Here is a 22,034-nt window from a genome sequence, read left to right on the forward strand (position 1 = left end):
ATCCCTCTTAGTTGATTCTACTTAGTACCAGCTGGAAATTTTTGCTGCTCTAGGTGGATAACGTTGTTCGGCGTAGGACTGGTAAGCTTCACAGCTGTGAAGAAGGGAATAGAGATGTAGAGGAAGTGCTAGGGAGGTGGCAGGCATAGATGCTGAGACTGGCAGCAGTACCAATGAGTTACTGAGTGGCAAATCATGCATAAACTTTTCCATTTTCTACTTGTGCTGATCCAGCTCAATTTGTTTTTCTCATCTGGAAGCTAATTTCCTAGATAGCTTGTTGCAAGAAGTAACGTTCATGGACATTCAGGTACTACTTTTTCACAAGTTATACTCCTGTATATCTCCAGTAATACATGGAGTCACTTGCAGGGTGGTTTGGTGAAACTGTTGAAAACTCTTTCATTTTCATGCTGTATTATTAAATAATGTGAGAAATGTGCTTTGGCAATAACAAATTCAGCGAAAACAGCAACAGTGTTTATTTCATCCTTCTAAGGCTTCAGTCTAACCTGTGAATTATACTGTAGCAAAACTGAGAAGTATTTTTTTTTTTACATTCTTTTTGTCCAGTAAATCCTTTCCTCAGATGATCTTTCACATATATTCTTTGTTTTGCTATCACTTTGATGTATGGATTTAGTCGTTCTAGTGCACAAGTGTTGCCCTAGGACCAGATTTTAAAGTAAAAGTAGCATTTACTAGCTGAGATTACATGAACAAGAGTATAATCTTATTATTTGTTTTCCTCAAGTAATTTTTTTTTTTTTTTTTTTTTCCCCTATCTAAGCCCTAAAATCTGGAAATTGACCTCCTTTGAAGAACTAGTATGATTTGGACACATGGGCATCATTTAGACTTCTCTACTTGTTTAGGTCTCAGGATGTTACGTTGAAGTGAAATGCAGCCCTCTACAGTAAATTTCATGAAGTACTGATGAAACCCTGGTTTTGAGGCATAGGGTAACTGTTATAAGTGAATAAGTAGCAAGAAATAGTCCAGTATTTACCCAGGGAATTGAGTAAATAACAAAATATGATTGTTTTATCACTGAACATAATTTTAAGTTAGTTCAGATTCATGTTTGAGGCTCCTATTACAGTAATGACTATAGGAAAGTTGCAAATCTGTTTGTATCTTTAAAGAACTGAAACAGCAGCTACTCACATTCCAGCAGTTTTTAATCATTCTACTCTGAATTTTCCAGGGATTTGCTAACTACCATCCCCAGTGTACTGTATGTGAGTAGTGGCTGGACTACTTGTTAGGCCCTTGTACTTCTTTAAGACTTCTAGGCTGTGTTATTATTTACCCGTTTAGAACCAGTACAATATGAGCTAGATAGTGGCATAGTGATAGTGGTAATGCAAATAAGTCATCAGATTCTGTATCAGTACTTTAAAGTGCATCTTCATCTTTAGGAGGGTGCAGTAGATAGTCTAAGATTTTAGATTCTTTTCAGATACCTTCTGTTCTGGGAATAGTGAAAGTAAACTGAAGTACAACATTCTGTGACCATTGGGAATGGCCTAAACATGTTGTTGTCCTGAGAATATGGTAGCCAGAGAACAAACTGCACTGCTGCTCTGCAGCCTTTAGTGGCAAAGAAAATTATGTACGGAGTAGCAAAAGTACAGACCTTACCCTTGCTTGCTAGTTAACATGCAAAATTGTATTCATGCAGATCTCACTGAAATGCCTGTTGTGAGATCTGAGTCATAGCAGAGAGGCAGACAGATTCTCATCTGTATCATACTCTGTAAAATGAAATATCAAATTGCTTGGGAGGATGTAAACTTAGACACTCCATAATTGCAAATAACTTTTGTCCTGTTTGCTGGATAAGCTGTAGATACACTGTGCTGTGTAGATCAAAGGAAAATATATATATATATGATTCTGTTAAGCATGAGCACAGGCCTAACAGGAGCGATCATCAATTGAAATTTCATAAAAGCATAGCAAGGGTACCTTCTGCTGTATATTGTCTTACCAGAGTGTGCTAGTGAGACTTCATAGCCTGTGGTCAGATTGCTGGTGTTAATAATGGAGTTGTTAGCAGTTGACTTTCTGCAAGTCCAATTTGTATTCTCTGCTTGAGGTTGTGTATATACCTGGCTGTATCCATCTGTCACCCTTTCTGTACTGTTTTTATATTGGCTGCGAAAACCTGTAGATGGAACACCCAGACTATAAGATAGCAATTTGGTCTTCTGAATGAGAATTTGAATTAAGGGACAGGTTACAGGGACGGAAGTGATATTGAATGTGCAGAGAATGTAGTACTAAATGCCTTTCCTAAATGTATTTTTTTTTCCTGCAATTGTTGGTCACGTTTGTTCGTTTTGCCGAAGCAGACAGATGACACTTTTGGACAGAATGTTGTACTGATGTCAGGTAGTCTTCATGCAGTGACTGAGGGCTCCTGTTGCTCAGCTGCATACTGCCACACCATGGCTGAACCCATGGACTAGATTCCAGGACTGCTGCCTCTTTAACTTCGTGTTGATTTAGCATGAAGTTCTGGCAGTAGGTAGATATCCAGTTGCGTTGAGTGGTTGAGGAGCTTTTCCTAGCAAAAGCTGCAAATCGAATCAGAGACAAACTTAGTGTTTCGCTCTAATATTAAACATGAGATTTACCAAGCTCTGTGACATCACTCTCATGCCACTTGATTATATCAAGATAAATGAGCAGTGACAAACCAGTACAGTGCACTTCAGGTCTACATTGTTAACTTTTACTCAAGTTATTTCCATAAAATTACTTTCTGGAACTTAGTTCATAGAAGTTCTGCTAAGGGAGGAGATATTAAAAGGAGAGCTGGCAGTGGAGAATGCTCTAAAAAAAACATTTTCAGAATGGGTTTTGAGTTAAAAATATCTTCTGGGGGACTTTATTCTACATATTCTAGATGAGTATGGTTAGACTTGAAGTTACAGCTTGCAGCTGCAAGAAGGTTAGTATTGGGGGAAGGAAGTTGGCTTTTCCACTTCTGGGTGGCTTGTCCCATTCTGAGTGCAAGTGCTCCTTAGTTCTGTTGCCGGGCTGATTTCATTTGCTAGACTGAAAGGAAGAGAGTTTTCTGGCATATTAACAGGTTTAATTGGGTCAGTTAAGCATCTGATGAACTGAGAAACAGTGGTAACGTGGGCAAAGGTTGTGCTGTTGGTGGTGACTGTATGATGTTGGGTCAGTGCAGCTGTCTTCCTGAACTGCATTTTGAGATGTAAAGCTCTAGAGTATTTGTCTTGTAGTGGATGCCCTATTTCTCCACAAAGAAAATGAAAACAATTAGGATCATAGCAAAGTAGAACAAAATCTTTATGTGCAAGTGTCTCAAAGGATCTTTGGCCTTGATGTCGCTTCAGTTTAGGATTCTCATCTGTGAAATTAGATGTCAGTTTTCATGTCTGTGGAGAACAGAGCTGTTCGCTAATCTCCCTAAAAAGCAAACTGTTATGTAGTGTAAATCTTTGTGCTTTTTGCAAGATCACTGTTCTCCCTTTTTGTCCAATCCAGAGGAGTTAATAAGAGTGCTGTACATCCTTGCAAGGGTTGTTGAGTTGATGTGCTGTAGTGAGTTTGTATAGGATTGGATCATGTAGGTGAGATGGGAGAGCAAACACCTTTTCAAAGAAATCCTAGTTCAGATCCAGGGGACCTTGGGTAAGCCACAGGTTGAAAAACCGAATGATTTGTGGCTTACTGCATGCTACAAATGTTTTTAAATTAGCTACAAACCCTGGTTAGTCACTTAAAACACTCTGTCACTTGTGGACAAAAATCTAGAATTCAATGACCGATCTCCTTGGTAGAACAATAGAACTAACAGATAAATGTAGAGGAAGTGTTCCGTAGAACCTGCTTTGCTAATGCTTAGGCAATGTACTGACATAGTAGAGTTTCACAAGCTGCACTCTCATTGCAGTTCTGCACTTGTTACTTGTTCAGGTAATAAAGTTCTGAGACTTTTTTACTAAGAAATAGCACAAGGCTTTTTGCTTTGCTTGTTATGAGTTATGTGGAACTTTAGATGTTCTCCCAGGAAATCTGTAACTTTTGCATCTATAATGGAAAAAAACAATGTTCTTTCTTCCTGCAGGAAGGAATGGCTGCTGTATAGCCTTGAAACAAGGGTGCTGTGTGTGGCCATAGCTAAGTCAGGGAAGTACTGATTAGCACTGGAGGAATCATACTAGTGTCTCAGTTGTTACATTTGTCTCATATTTATTATATTTTAACTAACATCTGTAATGTTTTTAGTTATTAATGAATATTAACCTTTTCAGTTTAGCAGTATTTTGCTTTGAATACGGCTTGTGCTTTGAAAACTGTTTCCTCCATATTTAGCTTGTTTAATTTAGAAAAAAAACCTTAATAATATATAATAAAAATATCCAATACTTCTATGTGGCATGGAAAAACCATAGCAACTACCATGTTGTCGCTCTAGTAAAGGGAGGCAAACATCTGTATGTTGGCTTTGTAATGTTTTATTGAATTTTTGGACTTCGTCAAGTTCTGCAGAAAGCAGTTTTTCTGCTGCCTCCAGGTGGATCATTGGATCTGCCTCTTTACTCAGCTTGGTGTCTAAGATGTCTGATCTTTAGAAAATCAAATACGCTGCCTCAGGTCTGCTCAAGAAATGTGAAAAACAGGTACATACGTCAGGACAGTACTGTAATTCTCACTTAGCCCTAGCAAACATAGGAAAAATTACTAGTTAGTTTAATGTGGAATTCCCATTTCATCACTATGCGAGCTATTTACCAGTTTAGCTTCAACTACTTGAAAACACTGGTCCAAACCTTTCTGTGTGAGTATACATACCATGATGAGCAGAACAATTCTCTATTTTACATCTTACCTGTCTTGCTTCTGTTAGGAGCTGAAGAATTAGACCTTTTTTAATGTGTGCATATATTTTTTAGTCCCATTGGTGGTTTTTTGGCCAGTTGTATGCCTTTTTTTTTTCCCCTGGAATTCTGAAATGTACCATTTTCTTTGGTCTATGCTGAGGTGGTTTTTTTTTTTGTTTTGTTTTTTTGTTTTTTTGTTTTTTTTTTTTCCCTGATTTCTGACCATTTAATCAAGTAGTCAAGAAGACTTAGAAGTCTGCTGTTCTCTCGTAAGCGTTGGACACATTATTGGTGTGCTGTCATCTACAAGTTAAATATGTTTGCTCTCTTCTGTCATTCATATTGTTAATGAAACTTTGTAATGGATGTGGGTCGTAGTCGTCCATTTCCAGGTGAGTTAGGAGTACACTGTATTTTAGAATTCATAAAATATATTCTCCATGTTGCACCAAACTTTGGTCGCTACATTAAAAAAGACGTCAACGCAATTTAAAAACAGCTATGGCATCCTTATTTTTTCTGATGAAAACTACATGTTATCTCCTTATTTTGGTTATGTGAGAGTCAAATGACTTGGTAACAGAAGCCTGTCTGTCAGTTTCTTTCGTAGTTATCAGTTGTGCTTTGGTTTTTGTCATACTTCCTCTTCCATGAATTGTTAAAGGTAATTCTGAAGGACTGGGGAGATGCTCAGTAAGGGCTGTTAAAATATCTTCAGTATAGTTAAAGCTTCTGGAACTGCTTGGACAATTCTTCCTGTGCTCCTTGCCTGTTGTCTTATTAAAATTTGCTTCCTTAGTTGTGGTAAAATAGTTAAAACTGACATTGTAGGATCATATCTAACGTATTTCGAAAGCTAAATTCCTGCATTATTGTGTGACTATAACTCAAACATTTCACCTGACCTCTTTATTATTTTTATCCTTGCTTTTTTGGTGTATTTTTTTTCTTCCTTCTCTGCTTAAGCATATGTGTTAAAATTGCAGAAGAATACCACAAGGTTGTGAAATATTCCTGATACGTGGATAACTGCTTTATTTTACATTAGCTTCTTTTTGATAGGGAGGTTGTGCCATTAGTCTCAATTTTTCTGTGTTGTATTCACTTAATTACCTAAAATCAAACCTGGCATTGGTTCCCATAGTTTTCTGAAGTTTTTGGAAGGTGCCTTTTCTGCTTCGTTTAATCCTTCATCTTTAGAATAGGGAACTCTTGGCATTTTAGCTTTTGTAATTTTCTCCTAAGTTTTCTGTTTGTAAGCATTTGGTATTGGAAAGACCCAAATTCAAAACCAGTGAGTGGGGCAGAGCTAAATAAAATGCCCACTTAAAAATACACTGCATAGGTAGAAACGGAGAGATGTAGATACCAGTTTATGGTTACAAGCGTTCTATGTGGCAAAATATTTTATTTGACAATTTAGTGTAGCGTATAATGATATGATAGTTGATTTTTATAGAAAAAGACACTTCAGTTTTAAGTGGAAAAAATAGGGGTTTTGCCTATTTGTGCTTCAATTGCTAATGGAAATTAAAGTGTAAATTTCTGTGTTACAAAGATGCTGAGCTCCGTGTTGCTTCCAAATAATTTTTTTCTGACCCAAATTGAAAGTATTCTGAAAAGCTTTCAGGTTGCTCTTTTAGTGATGGTGAAATGTAAAATTTATCTTATGAAAAAATAAATCAAGAACTATCAATCAGTAGTTTCATTCTTATAGTTATCAAGTGGATAGCTTGTAATTCTATTTTTATATTCGTTATTTTTGTTATTAAAGAATATATGTTATTAAAGAATATATGTTAGAACCATCTCATTTGGCTGTTACACCTGACAGGACTGAAGATTTTGTCTTTCTGTTATTCTTACCTTGTATTACTGAATTTCAAGCTCATTAAGTTGAGTGATTTTTGGTTAAGGACAAGTACCCTGTCTGTGGATATGTGATACAGTCAAAAAAGAGGAAGACAATAGAAAATTATGCCCTGGGAAATCCTGATTTATTTGTTTGGTTTTTTTTTTAGTGAGATGATCACATATGCACCACAAACCATGTTTCACTTCCTTCTTTTTCTGCAAAGTTGCTCTGATTTTAGCCACATACTCCTAATCCATTCCTTGTTTTTCCTTCTTTCTGGTGGATTTTGGACATCATGAGCAGTTTCCACGGCTTGATGGTGTGTTGTGCCAGCTTAGTGAGCCCAATTGGCTCACAGGGAAGTAGTGGATTTGCATCCAGGGGAGGTAGAATTCACAGTGAAGGAGGGTTCTTCTTTTTGGCAGGCTTGTTTTTCTTCTCCACTTCTTTCTCACTTGATCTTTCCCATATAATTTGCTGATGTCTGGGAATTTTTCAGGAGGAAGGTCACAGGTTTGGCCATGTAAAATTTGCCTGCTTGAAAAAGATAAATCTGAAGAGCAGTGATGATCTTCATGATCAGTTGGTTTAATTTAAAAGATTATACTTCCCAAACTTAGGCCCTGCTCGGTTAATGACAGGATTTCACACTGCCAGGGAAAGGATGAGCGTTGGGCTGCTCACCAGGTCTGAGCAGTTGGCAACACACCAGGCACGTTTTCCACCTCGCCCCCATTAATGATTTTGGGGGTTTTTTTTGCTTCCATTTAGCAGTTTACAATTTGGCTCTATTTTCTTCTTTTCTTTCTGTTTGTTTGATTAAGCAAACAAAGTAGTCTAGAAGAAGGCTTACATAAATGTAGTGAAAAGCTCTGAGCTCAAGAGACACAGATGAAGGAGGTCAATTTTACAAGCTGCTAAGTCTTCTTTCTGACATCTGGAAAACATTTCTTGCTTTGCATTGATTCTGGAGAAAGACAGGTTTGTAGAAAATTTCCGAAAGTACTCAGGTGTAACAACAGTTTGCCCTCTATAGGCTAGTTGTAGTTCTAGCGTAGCACAGATGCCATTTCCTTGTTATCACGTACATAAAACTGTTCTTTAAAAAGAAATAAAATAAATGGCGAGCTCTTATTGTTTTGCAAAGTACTTCTTGGTTATATTTCTTACAGTTGCCATACTTCCTTTTGAGAAAACAGATGGTGAAACAAATCCAGAGTTTGTTTGGTTTTATTGCAGGATGACAGCTTCGTGTTCGTTACTGTGAGTTCTGAAGGATGGGGAATTATGCCACTGTTCTTGAGGCTGTTTGGTGTACTGTTGTCTAAAACATTGGGGTCTGCATCAGTTCTTTTGTATTTTATTTGAAAAGAAATACATGATTTGTTACCTTGATTTGCTCTGTTTTGGAAGAGGTGTTTGTGGCTGTTCCTGAAGTAGTGTTTCAAAAGCATGTGAAAGCATTTGGGAGATCCCGTAACGGGGCAGTAGATTTTTGTAGCACTTGGAGGATTTCAAAATTTTTGTTTTTGCATAGGAATAGTACTTGAGCCACTAAACATGAGCTGAAGATCTCAGGTTAATAATTGACACCTTGAGGAAATACACGTTGCTGTATTGTTTTAGGTGGAAAGGCTTGCAATATGTATTGAAGTCTGTCACCTGCATTTGTTTGTTTACATTAATATGGGATGTTTTTGAGAAACAGTTCATCAGCAAGAAGAGTGTTATCTTCTTGACATTCAGTAACTGCTGTATTTGCAAATTCACTCTCAGACGTGTAATTTTTATTTTCTTTTTATTCCCCTTTGTATTTAAGCAGAAATGTCTTTCACCAAGCAAGGTTCCTTACAGTTGTACCTCAACACAAAGGAAGTATTAAAGAAGAGCCAGTCTCAGAACTCCAAAACAGCCGGGCGTTTGACTGGGCATTAAACAAACTGGATAATTCTGTCAGAAAAACTGGCCGTATCCCTAAAAGCCTTCTACTGAAAGTCTTCCAGGAAACGTGCAGAGAGGGTAAGCTGCTTCCCATTAAAACAAAACTGAATCTAATGCTGCAACATAGTAATTCATCAAACCCAGGAAGTTACTTGAAGAGTTCTGATTTATGTTTTTTCTTCTGAATACCGTTTAAGGTATTGCATGTACTGATGAATGGACTTGGACTGTTTTAGAGGTGTTACCCTGCTTTGAATGCACACATCAGCTTTCCAAGTGTTTTCTGTCTTTGGCAATTTATACTGCTTGTAAAATTTCATTGTACTTTTAAGAAATGTTTACAAATTACTCTGCTTGTTACAAATTTTTATCTGGTGATGTTACATCTTACTAATGTAACTATCTTGGGAACTGTGAACAGAGGTCATATCTGTGTTTTATATACAGTGTATTTTTAAAACATCTACAATAAACCGTGAGAGGTCTTTTATTTTAAGATGGAGTGGTGCAGGAAGATGTGGAGACAGCATGCATTGTCTTGTTTTCATTTTAAACTTTGCTGAACAGTTACTGACTCATCTGTCTTGGATAGTGGTCTCAAAAGTTTTGTAGCTTGCTGCTTAAATGCTGAGTCTTCAACTCATTCCCTCTTTCTATTGAACTGTGTCAGTTTTGTCTTTCTGCTTCTGATACCCTGATGCTGACTGCTTTTTCTTTTTTTCTCTCCTTTTCTCTCCTTCTTTTCTCTCCTTTTCTCTCCTTTTCTCTCCTTTTCTCTCCTTTTCTCTCCTTTTCTCTCCTTTTCTCTCCTTTTCTCTCCTTTTCTCTCCTTTTCTCTCCTTTTCTCTCCTTTTCTCTCCTTTTCTCTCCTTTTCTCTCCTTTTTTTATGTATAAATCTCTGTGGGTTGAAAAGGGCTTTATGCCTCTCAACTTGTGTGTGGATCACAATTCTTAATAGTCGTTGAATATTTAGACTGTTTTTAGGGAGTCATGTTAGCAAAGAGATCAATTGCTCACAGTGTTTCAGTTATTTAAGTATATTTTAAATTAATGGTGAGTTTTGGGAATCAGAAAAACAACAGGCTTAAAATATTATGAAGGTTGAATTAGGTTGCTCTAAAAGAAATGATAAATATCTTTATTTGAAAAATTTAGTCAGTTTTTTAAAAATAACAGCATTGAAAAGAAGTGTAGCTAATATAAAAATTTTCTTTTTATTTCTTAAAGAGAGTTGTATGTGTTTGTAACTAGGAAAGAAAGAATATTACAATGTAAAAAATACCCAGGCAAGATGCTTGATGTGGGTATTTTGTCCTACATCTTTCTGCACTCATGGTGCTGATTTTTTTCCTGTTTCTTTTGATTTTCAAGTACTTAGTCACTAACATAAGGTATATATAAAACACCAGGATCATGGAAAAGGAACACTTTGACATTTTTAGTGTACTAACAGATTGTTAGGCACTGATACAAGAGTTCATCAAGTATGATTTATTTCTCATGAGTTGGTGACATCTTCAAAAGTTCAAATCCCCATTTGCTCCTCTCTCAGTATTTTTTTCTATTTCCTTCTTGTGATCATTTTTTTCCCCTTGTTTCCGTGTCTCTTCCCAGATGAGCTTACTTTGTATAATGTTTTTGCTCTAGATTGCTCTCTTGAAACCTGGTTTACACTAGTGATGTGGCACTACAGTTCTGTTGGTTGTTTTCTGTATCAGAAGACACAATTCTGGACTGTCTATAACTTTCTGCTCTTGAGGGTTTTTCACCATTATTTTATAGCACTATAGCTGTTTCTACTCTGTACAGAAGCTATAGTAGTTCTGTATTATTGAAAACTGCACTTACAGTGATAAGCAGCAGCTGGAGATACTGGCAGCATTTCTGCCTTTTTACTGACCTGTACACAAGTTGGGAGTTTGGGCATGCAGACATGGAAGTCTTTAAAAAGCGGTATGGAATTATACATCTGAAGTCATTTTGGAGGCTGAAACCACTGAAGTGTGTTTCTGTTTGGGATAGAAAATTGCAGTGAACTTTTTTTTTAAAACTTACAGGGTTTTGTTATTTTTTGTTTGTTTGTTTGTTTGCAGACATACACCTATATGAACGGTTTCCTTGTTAGGTGAAAATACCCCTGATAAAGCACCTCACCTTTCTTTGTGATGGGGAAGGCTTGAACAACCTTGTTTTTCCTCTGATTTTTGTTAAATTTTATTTGATTACTTTTGCAATATGCTGCCTTATAAAGGAACTCTTCTTTTTATTAGTTTGCTGAATTCACAAAAAAATTTACCTGCAGTTTACTGGATAACCTACAAAGGTTACTTCAGCTTTATCGTTCTTTACCTCAGGAGTAGAAGTGAAGTCCTAGAAATAGCTGTATTTATGGTTAGATTTTTGACATCTCTGGGATTGAATGCAGAAGTTTGGAGCATGTGAGCATTTTCATGCTTTCCTTGATTATTGTGCAGATGTAAGTGATCACATTTGTTGAGCGTGGACAGAAGTGAAAATGGATGCTAATGGAAATTGAAAATTAGATTTGTGCTTCTGGATACCAGTTTTAAAATAGTAAGGAATTGTTATGAACTATTTTGCTATCTTAGACATTTGCCAAGGAAGTTGTGTCCTCATTAGGATCAAATAATCCGTGGATCTTGGAGTGCAGTTATGAAGTATTACACCACCTGAGTTTAGTATTTTGTGCTGAGTTTTTGTTTTTTTTTTTTACTTTCTTCTTGGCAGATCTCTTTATTGTAAAAAGTGGCATGTTTTGTCATTAATTTTCTGCAGTTGTGTAATAATGTCATTGCTTAATCATTTTGGTATCCTGTGCAGTAAGTGTTAAATTTTGAAGATTCAGTTGCATTTTATTATATGCAAAATGCTTAAGTATTCTAGTGGATCAATATCTTCTTTTAAATAAGTTTTTAAAACTATTTATGACAGACTGTGTGGCTGTGTACCACTTGAACAAAAGATTTTTTTTCCAGCTCCATTTTCCACTGGCATTCGTAATGATGGTCTGTCTAATGTTTGTGCTGAAAAAAGCATTCCAGTATACAGCTGTTGCTGCTTGCCAGCAGCTTTTCCTTCTGGCTTTAAAACTTCAGTCATCACACTGTCACAGTAAAAACTGGAGGGTTAAGAGTAGTTTCAGCAACAGCATAGCAACAAAAGAAGAGTTTGATTAAAAGAGAAGGCAAGCTATGTTGAATTATAGGTTTGTTGCTTTGTTTTTTGAGTGAGATGAAAGTTTATTTATGGGTCTACATTGACGCCAGTTTAAAATACATATACTCATTTAAAGTTATAATTTCCAGCAGCTTTTACATCTGACAGAATTGTGGCATGACTGCCTCTGTATTATTTGGCTGACTGTTTCTTGCTTACTTGAATTAGACTTATTAATGGTTGATTTTTTTTATTATTATTTTTTTTTACTATAGGGTGTCCAGGGAGTAACCAGACCTTGCTTTTGTTGCGAAGCTGTGGTGCTCTGTTACCAGAGGTGTTGTCTTCTGAAAGAACAGAGCTAGCTCATATGATATGGGACAAGATGAAAGAACTGGGTAGGTAGATTTTGTTAAACCCTCCTTCTGGAATAGCTGTACAGTTCTGTTGCTTTTTCTGTAATAAGAAAAGTGGTTGCTTTTTAATAGTGTTTAAATGTTAGATTATAATGGCTAAAATTCATTAGCAAATAGGCAGTAGGTTTTACTATTCAGGTAAGAGTCTTATTCCCTATTCTGGGAGTTATAGTGACATCTAGGGGTGTTAAAAGTATCTTAAGATTTCTTTTTCTGGTGCTTAAACTTGCTTTTTTTTTTTATTATTGTAAGAATGTATTGTATTCTCTTTTAGATATTACCTTGATTTTATCTGCTGGAGTAAGTATTCCTAGTGCTGCCAGCTACTTTATGAGATAATTTTTAAAGTTATACATTTATCTCTGTATGTTGCATAGATTGACTGGCTGTGGAATAGCTTTCACATTAGCAGCAATGTACTGTGCTGTTGTTCTATTTTGAGTTTTTATAAACAGATATATGCTGTTAAATACATGTTACTGCAAAGGTGGATAACAGGAAGTAGTCTGATTATTATAGAGTTTATACAGAATGAAGTCAATGAGAAATTATCCAAGAGAACTGTAAAATCACGTTGACATTTAGGGAGCATACGTTTACAGTGTGGTTGAAATATTTCCTTAGGTGCTGTCTATGACACGAGCCACTATAATGCTTTACTCAAAGTCTACCTTCAAAATGAGCATAAATTTTCTCCAACTGAGTTCTTGGCCAGAATGGAGGAAGCTAACGTGAAGCCCAATCGAGTAGGTATTCTTCAGTGGTATTTTTTTTTCCTCAATAATGGTATCCATCTATTGGATAGAAATTGTTAACTTCCTCTTCTTGTTTTTTGTAGGTCACATACCAAAGGCTGATTGCTGCTTATTGCAATGAGGGCGACATTGAAGGAGCGAGGTATTCTTTTGCATTTATGTTGAAAAGAGTTTCTAAGAAATCTGTTTATCGTATTCTCTACCATTAAAACTCATTTCAGTGTAATTCTTATAAATTGAGCAGAGCAAAGAGTATTAAGCATAATTTATTCAAGCACTGAAAAGCAATTTTTTAGAGACAGCTGGAGCCTACACAAACAAAATAAAAATGTGTGATACACCTGTGTTCAAATCAAATTGTATTTACGTTGTTCACAAAATAACTTGTTTTGTCGTTTCTATAGCAGGTGTGAAAAAGTATGAGGCATGAATGCTTACTGCCTGTGTAAGAAAATAGCTGTGTTTGAGAATGAAATGGGAAAAGTAGGGAATAATAGTAATTCTTCTTTTGTTACACAGGGCTTACTTCATGTCTGTCTGACTCTTTTTGCGTTAACTTTTAAGTTGCAGCAGTATGATTGCTAGGCACACAAAAGAAAAGAAAAAGGAAGATAGTAACAAACCCAGCCCCACCCTTTTGCCTATGCATATTTCAAAGTGGCAAGTATGTTTCATGTGGAAAAGGGAAAATAACTAATTTATGATCATATTATGTAACAACCTAGGATACAATTGCTCCGTATTTGTTCTTTTCTGATGATGTAGTGCTTGTCCAGCAGCACGATAATAGCTCAGTAGCTTCTTTTCAAAGAAAAAAAAAAACCAACTATTGTTGTCTTGTCTTCTGCAGTAAGATTCTGGGATTTATGAAGAGCAAAGATCTCCCAATCACTGAAGCAGTGTTCAGTAGCCTTGTGAAAGGTCATGCGAGATCAGGGTAATGTTAATATGTCAATACTCCTTATTTTTTGCTTTTACATGAAGTGACATAGCACAGAAAACATACATGCTACAGTATAGCATTATGGTTTTGCATAATGTAAAATATCATCTTACAATGATTTTTGAAGCAAACAGAGCTTACCTCTGCAAGGCAGCAATCTTTCTTGTCTGAAAATGTTGCATTTTAAAACAAATTACTTTTCTTGTGCACTGTTTGAAAATTGGTTGCATTTAAACTTTTGAACTCTTTTAATTGTTTAAGTTAAAAAAAAAATTCAAAGTAATAGAAAAATAAAAAGATTTACACTTTGACGTTTAGAGTGTTAGTTAAAATAGGTTTCTTTGTGCTTGTTGCAGCCTTTGTTTCCAATAATTAATAACCTAAAGAAGGAATGGGGAAGTGACAGGAAGTAGCATTATGATTAAAGCCACTGAGGGTCTTTCTTTTCAATTCTTCTAGAGATATCAAGAGTGCAGAAAATATCCTCTCCGTGATGAGGGTGGCCGGTGTTGAGCCAGGTCCAGACACCTATTTATCACTACTGAATGTGTATGCTGAAAAGGGTGATGTTGATAGCATCAAGAAGGTATTGCACGTTTGAACTTAAAGAAATTTGTTTGATCTTTTGTTCTGTTTAACTTTGCAATGCTTTGTATCTATATAGGAGGAATAATGGGGAATTTTATAACTAATTTCCTCATAGCATAAATGATTTTTTTTAATTTTTTTTCATCTGAATAGCTGGTTAACTGAAAGCAGTTTCCTACTTCATGAAAAATATTTGTTTATTGATAGTTGCTTTTCACACTATGTGAAGGTGTGGTGAATAATGCTTGCCAGTGAGTGATTTAATAATTCTGGGTTCTTACAATATCTGTCTCTTGAATGTGATATATGTAGAAGTAAACCTTAATGATCCTGTTCCCATTCAAGGCATAGAATCCTTCCAGTAAAAGTAATTTTCTTTTTTAGGAGAGTTCATATCTGTATCTTAAGCGTTTGTAAAGTCTGAATGAGGTAATATTTTTGGCAGCTCTTTGTGTAGTTGATTGTTTGGAGTATTCTCTCACCTTTCTTTAATTTTCAAGTCTAGGAAATGTTTGGAAAGGTAGGAGACAAGAAAATTGATTTAATTTCAATAATTAGTACTGGAAGGAAAGGACCAAATAAGGGGAGAAATAGGAAACGTTGCTTCCAACTTAAACAAATATTGATCAGCCACACAGTAACAAAACTTTGATTAATTATTCTCTCCTTTTCATAGTGATTGCTTTAGAAAGCCATCTCATGATGGGAATACATCTGGTGTTTTAATGTATTATTAGATACTGGAGAAAAAATGTTGTATTCCTTTTTCCTGTCCTTTTTTACTTTCTAAATGTATTTTACTTTTGAGAACTTTAGTATTTTTTGCCTTCTGTGTATTTAAAGCTGTTTACTTAAAAACAAAAACAAAAACAAACAAAAAAAAAACACCAAACCACCAACAGATTTTTGTAAATATTGATCCTTTATTGTATTCTTTTTTAAGTCAGTGTGGTCTCTGTTAACATTTTTTTCTTTTTTCCAGACTCTAGAAGAGATTGAGAAAACTGAAGGCTACCTTATGGATAGAGTTTTGATGCAGGTGATTTTTAGTCTTGCCAAAGCTGGATATCCTCAGTACATAGAAGACATTAAAGAACGCATAAGATTTGAAAAGGAGTTAATTCCAGGTATGTCACTCTGTGGTATTTAGCTACTCTAGCTACACTAGGATGGAGAAGGAAAGCATTTTTATTTTTTTTGCAGCAATAAGTAGTATCATGAAAAATAGGTTTCTTTGTGGTTCTGAGCATATACAGAAAATAGGATTCTTGCCATTGGTTTGTGGATTTATGATGCAACTCTCAGTTACATTATTTTGAGTGTGTAATGTAAACCAATTTTAGTGTTTCACATACAAAAATACATTTACTTTTTAACTTGTAAAATTCATTAAGATTTGTAGAAAAGCAGTAAGTGGGGAGCCCTTTTTGCAAACAACACTACTGTAAATCATGTTGTCGCAGCTCTTTGTGAATATCATAAAAAGGGACTGACTTCAGTTTTGTTTATCTACAGTTGAAGTTGTTTGGGATCCCAGTGTACGTAATCTGATTGATAACTCTTCATTACACTTACTACCTTTTTTAGTTTTATTTTTGACAAGTTTAGAATTGTGTTTCTCTAAGCTATTATCCTATCGTGCTACAGTGGTGATGCTTTGCTAATTTTTGGTGTGATCCTTTCAGTGGGAAAAGTGAACTTCATGATTGTACGAATATTTCTGTAAAGAGTAGTCTTTGTTAATTCTGTAAAGAGTAATTTGGTTAATCATATTAAAAAGTATGTCAATGATACATGCAAGATGTTTTCACTCCTTTCAGTATTTTAGTGTGATAGGTACTCTCATTATTTTAATTTTTTATTGTTTTCTGTTTTTCAATTGCTAGATATGATGAACCTGTGTTTGACTCTGATAACTCATGGCTTTGAAGACATAAGCTTCCGTATTTTGAAGTCTTACAATCATTTATCACGTGAAAATGTGGACCAGGGTAGCTTCTTCTTGCAGCATTGTGTAAATAGAAATATGGTATGCAGAATAATAATTTTTTTTTGTAGTGCACTTGAAACAGCATATTTATTTAGTTTAATGTAACTGTAAAGATGGAAGAGAGTAGATATTTTTACATTCTTAAAGAATCACAGGTTCTAGTGCATTGTGCCATTTAAACCGTAAGTTGAAACTGACAAAAGGAGCATGCTTGGCATGTGTAATATCTACTGCCTTAACATTAGAAGACTTTGATGTTCTTAAAAATTTAGAAACATTGAAAAATATATTCTTAAAATTCTTTACAGCCTATGAGCAAGCTGAAGCAGTTTTGTAATGAGTTAAAAGAAGCTAAAATGCACTCGGCACCACTGATATTTATTTTGCGTTGTGCTTTGGAGACCAACAAACCAGGTATTCTCCTTATTTATTTTGTGTGTGTGTGTGTGTGTGAATTTTTTTTAAGTACTTTGTCACTGCTTAATTATCCTGTGAATATTTTTAGACCTGGCTATTGATGTGATGAAGGCCATGAAGGAGGAAGGCTTGCCAATCAGACCTCACTATTGCTGGCCTCTGCTAGTTGGGTTCCAGAAAGAAAAGAATCTTAAAGGTTTGTATCTGTGCTTGTCTTACTTTATTGTATACGTAAAGTACAAACCTTTGCTAAAGCACCACCTGAAGATTTACCAGGCTTCAAAATGAGTGAAGACCTTGCTGCTTCTCTTAGTTTATGGCAAATGTTTTTCCTTCGGAAAGGCTTTTTAAAACTCACCTTTCTTTGTTAATCATGATGCAGCTCTACAAATTTATGTAGCTTACCTTTGCATAGGAAGATTTATGGAAGAGTTTCTTTTTAACTCTTTACATTCTTTCTACCTTCCGGCAGTTCTTCTTGCTCCTCATTACTTTCAAGAGCTTACTCTTGGTGAAACTGAAATCTGAGAGAGCATTTACAAGTAAGGTTAAGTTATAATAGCTCTTTTGGACTTCAAATCCAATTCTTTTTTTTAAAAATGACTTATTATCTACTTGATAAGCCACATGTGAGTTTAGTTACAATAATAAAAACTGCAGGAGAACTTATATCGCTGAATGTGTGAGCCTGACCTGACAGCATGCTGATTGAAGGACAGAAATGCTCAATCTTCAGGATTCTTAAGTAGATTTAAGCATTTAGCATACTTTCCCCTGTTACACATGGGGATGTCTACAGGATATGAATAAGAATTGAACAAATATTAAATTTTAGAGTACAGTATCTAATTCTTTGGTTTGCGTTATTGGTAATTCAGAAAGAATGGTATTGTAAAAAGATGCTTTTAACAGAAGTACTTCCCCCAAGGGGAAACAAAAAACTGTCTTTTTCATCTTATCTCACAGTATAATGTGCTTTAGAATGAGATGCAGAGTTGTTAGTGTGACACTGGGTGACAAACAAAATGCACAAACAAAAAAAAAGTGCTTTTAGCAGACTCTTCATATCGCAATTTTATCTTAAATATACAGTCACATTCCAGTTTGGAAGAAATGCTGAAACAAGTATTCCCTAATTGTTTCTGGCTATAAAAATGTCTCAAGTCTCTTTCAAAAAGCCTTTGTGAAAACAATATTCAGGTTTTTATTAACTCTTTGGGTTCTGGTGTGCTAGACAACTTCCCAAGTTTAGCTTATTCCTCATTTCGAGTGCTTGAAAGTTCAACAATATTTTGTCTGTCAGTGGCTTAGTTTGGTCCTTTGTGATAATTGGGAGAACAGAGTTGCCAAAGATAAGTAAAATGAAATTGTGTCATAGTTCTGTATATATAGGTGATGCCTGAATGTAGAAGGCTGGCTGTTACTACAAAGAAGATTTCACTTCGCTTAGGAAGACACAAGAGGTGCTGGAAGTGCTAGATTCAGACATAGCTCCCAAAACTGGAGCTATATCCGTGTGTTCAGAGAAGCTCCGGTTTCAGATTGCTTTTGGTTTCTGCAAGTTCAGAGATTTCCTTAATTTTTGACTCCTACTGTAGAAGTCAGTTGTGCTTTGGCTAGGAGTTCCTACTGGTAGTCATGTCAGCACATTAAGAAAAGAATGGTTGGAGAACAGATATTATACCCTAACTCACTTTCTTTAACATATTCTAGAATGCCATTCTTTTTCTATCTGCAAAGAATTTGGATGTATATATTTCTGTATGACTACGTAATCATATCATGGATGTGCAAACATTTTCGCAAACTCATACTGAGCATCTGAGCTTGATAGGTCAGGCATGAAAGTTACTGCTCTGTGCATGCATACCTATAGTGATGTTGCAGTACTTAAAATATGTGAGAAGTAATCTAAGCATTTTTTCTGCAGTGAAGAATCAGTGGAATTATGCTTGCTACAGTGAAATAATTTGTCTTCCTGTGTGCAAGCTTACATTGATTTTTGAAATTTAATAGTAATTAAAAAGAAAAAAGATTATTTGAGAACCTCTATCTCAAAATATAACTGATACAGTTAAGGGAAAGTAAATAAGGGGAGGGGAGGTTGGGAACACCCAGAAATTTTCATAGAAATAACAGAGGAAACAGTAATGCTTCAGTGAAACCTGAAGGTGACAAAAGACAAATGAGCAGAGTGGTGCTTTGTAGAAGCAAAAAAAAAAAACCCCAAAAAGCAACAAAACAAAAAAAAACAGGACTGTGCAAACAAAGATTTAGACACAGTATCACATCTCATACTAAAAAGGAACTAATAATTCTTTTCTCTACAAAGTTGTAACACCTGCCCTAATGCGTATTATTGTAAATTATACAATTTTGCATCACAGTAAGGGTAAGTTTTTGAAAATGGAAAATGACTTCTAGGGGAAAAAACCTGCTAGAAATCTGATAGGAAGCAGACAGTGGACTAAATCTTGAAAGAACACACAATATAAGCAGCAACTTGTCTAGAACTTCAGGGTACAAATGCCTGAATCGGTATATGTAGTGTGACCAATTATATAACTAGTAGCAACATTTAGCTGCACATTTATCTAATGCTTATTATAACAAAAGCTGACATGGGATATCAAAGAAGATTCCCTAACTTCTGTGTTATGGAATTGAAGCTGAAAGAAATGAGAGTGAAATGGTGGCTAAGAGGAATAAAGCTAAATAGGGCAATTGTTTAAATATACCTTAGAGCCCTTAGCCAGTCTGAACTAGCAGCCAGCACTTCTGAGTCATTTCACACAGACAGTAGTTTCAGGTGGGATATGCTTGCTTTAAGGTGCATCTTTTATGTAAGTGGATAATTGCTAACTTCTGTAGTGTTTATCTAAATAAATACTGTTAGGCTTAGGAATAAAAATATTTGGAAGGGTTTATAAGAGCTATATCAGTAGATGTGAAAATGTTATTGGTATTGAGGTTCATCTTGGATATAAGCAGAAAAGCCTATTTAAGTTAAGCAGAAATGTTTGACTTGCCTAATAACTGAACATGTTTCTTCACTCCTTCATTTTTATGGAATCACTTTAGTTATTTTTAAAGATAATAACTGACTTAAAAGAAAAACAAGAAACATTAGGTTTTTTTATTAAACTCTTCTGGTTATACACAAAGCACGGCTTGTGAATGATAATTCATTTTTTACTCTACCTCTACTCTACCTGATGAAAAGGTGAATAAGTGTGAGTCCACACAGAGGAATTGGGTAGTGGTTTCCCCGAGTAATTCTTGAGGCAGTGTTTTGTAGACAGTCTCAAAATTCTGGCTGCATCTCAGATTAATAGCTTGGCAGAAGTATGCTGAATGTTATGATGTTTTCCTGAACACATCCTCACTCTTCAAATTTATTTGTTTGGAGAATTACTGTAAGCCCAATTTTGCTGCCTTTTTCCATGTGAAACTGTACTTACGTGCCTTAGAAATTCCTCTGTTCTGCTGGAACCATGTTAGAAAGGAGGAACACTTCTTGTATGAAACTTGAGAAATGAAAGATAGACTGAAATGTGAGCCCCTCACTTTTCTGTTCTTGAGGAGATGTTATGGCCATCTTATGATCGATGTCTTTTGCATTTATTTGTATTTGGGTATAGTTATTTGAACCTGGAAAGATGCTTTCTTACCTCTACTGGGGTGTTCCAGTGCCATTTCCAGTACTGATAAAAAGGAGGACACAGAAGACTGTGTTTCGTTCCCTGCAACTGTCTTCTTACAACTTAGGTATTTGTCTTCTGGTGTTCAGCTCTTGCAGTATGATGTCTACAAACCTCTTCTTGATCAAGCAGGGTAGAGGCTGAAGAAATGAGGTCGTATTGGTCCAAGGAACTATTGTGCATCTAGGAAAGAAGGGCTCTGGTGAAGATTCTAGTGTTATTTGCTATGAATAAAAATTCTAAAACTTTGTATCTGCACACTTCATGTGCAGAAGACTATCAGTGCAGAGTATTCTGGATAATTAAAGAGTGTAGATGAGTCTACAATAGATATTTTTAAATAAGGTGTATTAGATGCAGACTTTTTGAATGAACTGTTCTGTTGTCACCAGAGACTAATCTTTGGCAGAAGAATAGTGAACTCTTAGTAATGCACAAAGTCTGATTGGAAGACTATTTGATTGTGGCTTTTTTTTTTGTATTGTTCAGTGTGGTTTTTAGTCACACCTGATCTTCTAGATCACTGTTCTCCAAAGCAAGGTATGCAAGATAGTCTGTTAGGGTGTGGGGGCACCATTGATTGGAGAAAAAAAATTAAAATAGTATTTCTTTCTTTTTTCTTTTTTTTTTTTTTGTATGTTCTGTAATGTACAGAATATACTGGCATGGTCATACATGTATATAATTCCTGACTAAACCAACAACTATTCTGGGGCTTCGTTCTCAAACCATAGACTGGTGTTCTAAGTACATGTAATCGCATTTGTTTCTTTATTTTAGTCTGTTCTTTGGTACCTGAGGAAAAGGATGTCATTAGTGTGTTTTCTAATACTGCGATGAGGTGTAAGCAATTTCAAAAAAAAATCAACTGTATTCATGTACTATTTTGATAGAAATGGGAATGTTTCATTGCTTTGTGTTGCCATATGATGATAACATAAATATGAAAATGCAGGATCTTTATTTTTGTTAACTTTCTATTCCAAAAAAACTCCAATGCCTGAAGAAGTGGCAGCACTCATGTCTTTTTCTGAAGTTTGGCCTTAAGTTGGCTATGCGCAGTACTTCAGTATTTTTGCTGATGTACCTCCTTAATTTTCATCCCAGTCTTCTGCTCATGTCCTTATCTTTGTATGTGCTGTTACCTACTCAGGAGTTGTGCCAGGTCATGCAATGGCTACTCAGGAATGCTTAATGAGCCCCTTTATTCAGTACTTTGATCAAGGTACAAAATTTGAACTTGAATCTCCTGTATGTTACCAAACTTTATTCACTGTGGTAGCTACTTCTCACACTTCTAGTAGTGCCTTAATGGGACATACTGGAACTCAATTATTTTTTGAGATGATTTCAGCTGAAGAGGGTTTAATACGTTTGCTGAGAAGGTG

At 35.5% G+C, this 22,034-nt stretch overlaps 1 protein-coding gene across 1 annotated transcript in view; it reads left to right on the forward strand.

The window, feature by feature from the left end:
• The window catches only part of LRPPRC (leucine rich pentatricopeptide repeat containing), an 86,818-nt gene that overhangs the window by 1,292 nt on the left and 63,492 nt on the right, over window positions 1–22,034 (forward strand). The window contains exons 2-11 of the mRNA XM_048935027.1: window positions 8,540–8,736; window positions 12,112–12,234; window positions 12,877–12,998; window positions 13,091–13,149; window positions 13,858–13,944; window positions 14,410–14,536; window positions 15,521–15,665; window positions 16,425–16,567; window positions 16,837–16,942; window positions 17,034–17,141. Coding sequence (XP_048790984.1) covers window positions 8,540–8,736; window positions 12,112–12,234; window positions 12,877–12,998; window positions 13,091–13,149; window positions 13,858–13,944; window positions 14,410–14,536; window positions 15,521–15,665; window positions 16,425–16,567; window positions 16,837–16,942; window positions 17,034–17,141 — 1,217 coding nt within the window. The remainder of the gene's footprint in view (window positions 1–8,539; window positions 8,737–12,111; window positions 12,235–12,876; window positions 12,999–13,090; window positions 13,150–13,857; window positions 13,945–14,409; window positions 14,537–15,520; window positions 15,666–16,424; window positions 16,568–16,836; window positions 16,943–17,033; window positions 17,142–22,034) is intronic.

Source organism: Lagopus muta, chromosome 2 (genome assembly GCF_023343835.1).
Source record: "Lagopus muta isolate bLagMut1 chromosome 2, bLagMut1 primary, whole genome shotgun sequence".
NCBI classification, from domain to species: Eukaryota; Metazoa; Chordata; class Aves; order Galliformes; family Phasianidae; genus Lagopus; species Lagopus muta.